Below are 7,492 nucleotides of genomic sequence, written 5' to 3' on the forward strand. Positions count from 1 at the left end.
ATGTATTAAAGAACAATAACATAGTTGCAAGGTTGTGAATGCATTTGTCAAGTATTTTTTTGATGCATTCGCTCCCAAACCACGCTCCCACCCCTTAATCACGCCTCCCCAAAACCACGCTCCCACCCCTTAATCACGCCTCCCCAAACCACGCCCCCACCCCTTAATCACGCCTCCCCAAAACCACGCTCCCACCCCTTAACCACGCCTCCCCAAACCACGCCCCCACCCCTTAATCACGCCTCCCCAAAACCACGCTCCCACCCCTTAATCACGCCTCCCCAAAACCACGCTCCCACCCCTTAATCACGCCTCCCCAAAACCACGCCCCCACCCCTTAATCATGCTTCCCCAAACCACGCCCCCACCCCTTAATCACGCCTCCCCAAAACCACGCCCCCACCCCTTAATCATGCTTCCCCAAACCACGCCCCACCCCTTAACCACGCCTCCTCAAACCACGCCCCCACCCCTTAATCACACCTCCCCAAACCACGCCCCCACCCCTTAATCATGCCTCCCCCAAACCATGCTCCCACCCCTTAATCACACCTCCCCAAACCACGCCCCCACCCCTTAATCACGCCTCCCCAAAACCACGCCCCACCCCTTAATCATGCTTTCCTAAAACAACGCCCCCACCCCTTAACCACACCTCCTCAAACCATGCTCCCACCCCTTAATCACGCCTCCCCAAAACCACGCCCCCACCCCTTAATCATGCTTCCCCAAACCACGCCCCCACCCCTTAATCACGCCTCCCCAAAACCACGCCCCCACCCCTTAATCACACCTCCCCAAACCACGCCCCCACCCCTTAATCATGCCTCCCCCAAACCATGCTCCCACCCCTTAATCACACCTCCCCAAACCACGCCCCCACCCCTTAATCACGCCTCCCCAAAACCACGCCCCACCCCTTAATCATGCTTTCCCAAACCACGCCCCCACCCCTTAACCACACCTCCTCAAACCATGCTCCCACCCCTTAATCACACCTCCCCAAACCACGCCCCCACCCCTTAATCATGCCTCCCCCAAACCATGCTCCCACTCAATTAATCAATGTTGACAGCACTATGTGACGCTATGGCTCAGCGTGGCTTCGACAGGAACAGGATGAAGACGAAATAAGAATAAACAGGCTTTAATAGCAGAACACATACATAACCAAACTTAGCTAGTGCGTTAACGAGAACCGACAGGAAACAGAGAACAATGAGGAACTAAATACACAGAGCTAACGAACATGATGAGTGACAGCTGGTGAGATGGGTTTCCATGGTAACTGATGATGGCGGGAAACTCAGACATGGGAAAAAGGGAACTAAAGAATACAAACTAAAAGTCCATGAGAACAAAACTAAAAGAACATGACTGTTAAACACTACTTGTACATTGCTGACAGAAAATGTTGCGGTTTTAAAGGGACACCAGGCAAGCCTGAGTGTTTTTTCTCTACGAATCTCCCCCTAGTGTCTGGTAGTAAATGCTTTCAAACACACTGTCGTAAAAACAAACTGTTGTTCCTCGCCACGAGCAACCCAGCTGAGCAGAGGAACCGGCTATTTCAAAACCAGTTATGTCTACCGAGGCAAGTAAACCAATACTTGAGTTTTTTTTTTTTTATTATTGTGTTGTCATGCATACTAGTATTTTTACCTGGAACGAACGATATGATATGAACGAGGCGAACTACTGCTTTCGTGTTTTTTTGGGGTTTTTTTTTTTTTGGGAGAGTGGGCATGAGCATAAAAAATATATATATCGGAGGCTAATATTTGTCTAAAGTTATATTAGCAAGGTCTATAAGTTCATCTGGTAGATTGACGGTACCTTTGCTTGTCTAAGAAAACATCAGAACGTTTTTTTCTAGCTCGATCATGATATGTGCAACATGTTTATTGCCTATTATCAGACGATTCCAAAGATACTTACAAGTGCAACAGCAAGAAGGCCAGGTCAGCATCCGTTGTGCAGGCTTCTGTTTCTCTAAGTTCTCGCCATTCTGAAAAAGCTGGTCCGATATTTACTCGAGTCTGACTTCTGGCTCGGTCAGTCTCCAGTTTCCTCTTTCATTGGTCCTCCGACAAAGATTTCCTAGTTTTCTGCTTCTTTTTTACAGGCTCAGCCATAACTCAATCTATCGTTGCCCTTTGCTTACAGCTAGCCGGTGTGGTATAGTATTCTGTAACCGTATAGTAATGGGTCCGGGCTGAGGACCCAAGCAATCCGATTGGTTCAAAGCCCGTTTTATGGGTAATCGCTTTAGTGCCTGGTTACAAATCATACAAAATCACTTTATTATAGAAGACGTTTGTACTACGTTATAACGAATCATTAATGTATTTAATGTATTTTAAATTATACGGTTCATATACTAGTATTTATCCGAAGCTATAGATTGTGAAATTAAACATTTCTCGTTGTTAGTGTGTTTTTTAGTTAGCTTAGATAGTAGCATAGCATACAGCTAACGTTATCCGATGATCGTGCTATGAGCTTTACCTGATATTACTGCACTGATACTGCCTTACCGTATCGCGAGAACAGATTTAGATCAGGCATACTACTGGCATACTAACTGGGTCCTCAGAGTTACAGAATACTATACGGTTACAGAATACTATACCACACCGGCGCTTGAATGGGGGCGTGTACGTGTGCAGTGCCGTCAAGCAGTTTTTTACATCGCGAGACCTGATATCACGCGATACTTCCTGACGGCGAGGCCGGCGGGTTGCAAGTGAGTTTTTTCCGCTCCCGGGCACAAGGGGTGCGAAACCACCACCATTCAACCCGAAATAAGTAATATAACCATTCCACTGACTCCGAAGCTGTTCAGTTAAGGTAAAAAAGTTACTTAGATCACCTTTAAGTGGACTCGTTTTCATGGTAGGCCTACAAAAATGTTTTTCTTTAGTCAGCTACACAGAATGTTCTACTTTAAATATTTTAAATATAACAGTCTGAAGTTACCAAGCAGCAGTGTATGTTAACGTTAGCTCAGTCAGCGTAAGGCTAACATCAACAGGTGTAGACAGAATATCTGCTCTCTGCCTGGACTCGATTTGTGAAGCAACCCACACTTTGGTGATCCTCTACCTCTCATGATGCCACAGTGGATTCAGGTAATAAGACATGAAGCATAAACTGGAACATTTTGTCACTTAGTCAAATGCCAGTTTTATATATTATATTTCTGTAAGCTAAGCTAAGCTATACTGGTCGCCGACTACGTTCCCCTCCCGCGGCTCTATCTCAGTTGCCTGTATCCACTTGTGTGCCCTTAAATGCTTGTTTTTTGGGGTCAACAGCTTATAAAAACTTGTTTCTAGGGTTTTGTAGCTTGTTTGCTGTAGCACATAGAAGCTTTTAGACATTGTTCTTTGTTATAAGTTAGAAATGACAAGGAGGCGGCTTCAGGCAATACAAAGCCAATGGAGACGGTTGGCCTAAATGCCTAAATACGCTCTGTTTCTATTTCAATTATTTTAGTGAACAGTGAGTTTGAAAACTATATCAATATATAACCTAGTAGGGAGTTAATAATTTAACTGGGAAAAATGCACAAGAAAAATGGCCTCTTTGTAAAAATATGTTTTATTTTGGTCTATAGGGTTAGAAAAAACGAAAACAAAAAAGCTCTAAACAAACTATAGGCATATATATATATATAATCATATAATCTATATGTGATCAAAGCAACTCGCAGTGACCCAAAAGGAGTAGGCAGAAGCTTTGCTTATTACACATACTGTACATTACAAAAGCACAGACGTTGACATGTAAAACATATATTTCCAGCATCAAAACGGTACAAAATGTTATTTATGAAGAAAAAAAACTAACATTACAATAAGCTAAAACAACAAAATTCAACGATTTTTAAAATTGTTTTGGAAACCATCTTGGAAACCTATGGAATGCCAAAGCTGACTTAATTATAAATAAATAAATAAATACATAAATAAATATACGAAGAAATGTAAAAAAGCAAAAATACATAAATAAATACATAAATAAATATACAAAGAAATGTAAAAAAGTACAAATAAATGAGTATTTATACTTTTATTTCCTTATTTATGTGTAATTGTATTTTAATTGTATTTGTATTTATTTATTATTTTATTTATACATTTATACATTTATTTATTTCCACTTTTATTTATTTCCACATTTATTTATGTATATGTTTTTATGTCTACATTTATTTATTTTCACATTTATTTATTTCTACATTTATTTATTTCCACATTTATTTATTTCTACATTTATTTATTTCTACATTTCTTTGTCCGTATGCTAATGAGGGGGGCGTGTTTTACCTCAGACATCAGCAATTGAGCTCAGAGTGGCAGTGCTGAAGCTTTGAGGCCACAGTGACACCTTGTGGTGTGACCAAACGAAACGCAAGAGGTGTGCGGACAATATCACATTTTAAGTCATGTAATATCACCCTAACTGTATTTAGTGTAGGCTATATAGGGTTAACACACATAGCACACATGAACAGAAACTGCACTTCAACGGGTCTGATAGCAGACACTTGGACATGGAAGCGCATGAAAGTATCCACTATTAATAACAATGTAAATGCGGTGGATAGGGCTGATAAGAGCTTGCGTTTGGCTTGCAAGCTTTAATAGTGCCTTATTATAATAACTGAGTAGTTTATCGATTAATATTAAGAACTTGACATATATGATGATGTATACCTATTTTCCCCTGGAAATCAATTTATGGGGGAAATATATATACAGTATATCACCACGACCATGGGCACGACAGGTGCTGTTTGAATGGGCATGATGATGCTTCTGTGCTCCAATGCATGGCGTGAGATGCGTGGCTCACTAGCTGCGTTTACATGAGCCCCTTTTGTTTGATTTAAGAATAATTCCAAATTGATGACTTGTGATTAATCAGTATGTAAGAGCAGCATCTATGAAATATGGGTTGTTTTAAGCATTTGAATTGTCACCTGTTATGCATACGAAATTAGGAAACGCGAATGTAAACTGTGTATTGAGTAGCGTTTCAAACTCATTGATCAATAGCCTATGCTTGCGTAGGAGTCAGTGAAATGTGCGCTGGTTTCTCTCCGCGTTCTGCGCTGGTGTGCGAGTCTCATCGACAATAAACGCGAGCCAAACGCAAGCTCTTATCAGCCCTATCCACCGCATTTACATTGTTATTAATAGTGGATACTTTCATGCGCTTCCATCTCCAAGTGTCTGCTATCAGACCCGTTGAAGTGCAGTGTCTGTTCATGTGTGCTATGTGTGTTAACCCTATATAGCCTACCCTACATACAGTTAGGGTGATATTACATGACTTAAAATGTGATATTGTCCGCACACCTCTTGCGTTTCATTTGGTCACACCACAAAGTGTCACTGTGGCCTCAAAGCTTCAGCACTGCCACTCTGAGCTTGATTGCTGATGTCTGAGGTAAAACACGCCCCCCTCATTAGCATACGGACAAAGAAATGTAGAAATAAATAAATGTAGAAATAAATAAATGTAGAAATAAATAAATGTGAAAATAAATAAATGTAGACATAAAAACATATACAAAAATAAATGTGGAAATAAATAAATGTATAAATAAAAAATACAATTAATGTGTGAAAAAATACAATTATACATAAATAAGGAAATAAAAGTATAAATACTCACTTATTTGTACTTTTTTTACATTTCTTTGTATATTTATTTATGTATTTATTTATGTATTTTTGCTTTTTTACATTTCTTCGTATATTTATTTATGTATTTATTTATTTATAATTAAGTCAGCTTTGGCATTCCATAGAAACCTGGATATACAAGATAGCCATTTAAAAGAGGGATTTTCTAGACCTGGAAAAGAAGATCTAAAACCAGTATGGTTAAACTAATACACATGCGTTTCTGCCTAATTGTTGTCTTTTGTCCTCTTTGTGTTCTGGCTTTGAGTTCTAGCGCTTCCAGAACTGTTTTAATAACCTTTGGTCTAGTTTTAATTTAGCAATGTGGAACTAGTGTGACTACGTATTTTCCATGGGCGTAGATTACTCGAGGGACGTGTCCCCCCCACTTTTTATAAAATGTAAATTCGTCCCCCGCACTTTTTCTTAGTGCAAGTGTGTTCATGACAAGTTGAGTTTTTTTGCGGGCCAATGTGCATACATCCAGATTTAAAATTCAAAGAGTCAAGATACGTGACTTTCACATTTCAATGGTAATCAGTCAGTCGTGCATCACGACACCTCCACGCTCGCACCCGCGCTGTATCCAGCATTATCATAGAGGTCGCAATGAGCTAAAACGGCAAAAAAAACTCTTCACTCCTTTTTCACGAAAAAGTCAAGCACTTTAAGTTGTCATGTGGTCTCCGAAGTGTTGCACAATGATGAATAACTCGAGTTGAATAATTAATTGAATAATAATAACAAGTTTTCTTGGAAATTGTAAATATTCACTACTCGCACAAACGTGCGCTTATTTTCAGTCTTTTTTTTTATTCGTAATGTCTTTTATTTTCACAGATATGTAATCAAAGCCCTTCAAATTAGAATAAAGATGGTGATTGTTAATGCTGAATTTGGATTTTCATGCATTAACAGCCACTATATCTGCTATCATGCAGCGTTGTAACGTGTAGCCTACATGGTGTTTACCATATAATTCAGTAACACTTTAAAACTGTTAGATAAAACATTTTTAGACAAACTTTAAGTTGTCTTGAAAAAGCCTAACCAGAAAATTTGAAGTAGTTTTAAAAGCTTGAAGTTTGGCGTAGCCTACACAAAAAACAATTTAAAATATGTAAACAATATAGTACAATATACAATACTAGGCTATGTGCAGTATAAAGTACAGAACATCTGCATTTCTTTCTTTCTTTCTTTCTTTCTTTCTTTCTTTCTTTCTTTCTGTTTTATTGCTTTAAACATAAATAGCATATTAAGCCAATTAAGCAAAAAATGGTATTACGCTTGGCATTCTGTCCCCCTCACTTTTGAAATGATGGCTACGCCCCTGGTATTTTCAGGAGTATTTTCAGAGCGGTGAACTCACTGTTGAGGTTTGGAAACATGTTTCTGCTGAGTGTGAGAACTCTGTTAGTTTAACCACACATGTTTATTAGAGAAACACGTGTGGTTAAAGAAGAAAGAAAGCAGAGGAACTGACATCTTAACCCACACAGAACTGATCATCTCTGAACCCAGTTTGGACTAAATCTGCTAAAACAAAAATAACTTATTTAATGGATAAATACAAGTATTTGTCTGGTACCTTTTATTGGATGCTGAATAAGACAAAACAAGAGAAGATTAACTTCTATATATTGCAGATCCTTTATGTATTCCTTAACATGATTTTAATGGCAATTTATGGAAGTTAATTTACTCTTGCAAATTTAATAAGGTTATTAATGCGATATGTACAAATAACTGTTTTTATGTACTTATGGGACTGAATAATAAGTACATTTTAAAAT

At 39.0% G+C, this 7,492-nt stretch overlaps 1 protein-coding gene across 2 annotated transcripts in view; it reads right to left on the minus strand.

Moving 5' to 3' along the window:
- LOC311074188 (uncharacterized protein) overlaps positions 1-7,492 on the minus strand; it is a 47,642-nt gene that overhangs the window by 11,195 nt on the left and 28,955 nt on the right. The window contains exon 2 of one of the 2 annotated variants that reach the window (XM_084100588.1): positions 1,939-2,143. The exons of the other annotated variant lie outside the window; for it this stretch is intronic. Within the exon in view, the coding sequence (XP_083956714.1) occupies positions 1,939-1,969 (31 nt within the window). The 5' untranslated portion in view covers positions 1,970-2,143. The remainder of the gene's footprint in view (positions 1-1,938; positions 2,144-7,492) is intronic. 2 annotated transcript variants of the gene reach the window in all.

Source organism: Abramis brama (genome assembly GCF_963993115.1).
Source record: "Abramis brama genome assembly, chromosome: 1".
Classification (NCBI taxonomy): domain Eukaryota; kingdom Metazoa; phylum Chordata; class Actinopteri; order Cypriniformes; family Leuciscidae; genus Abramis; species Abramis brama.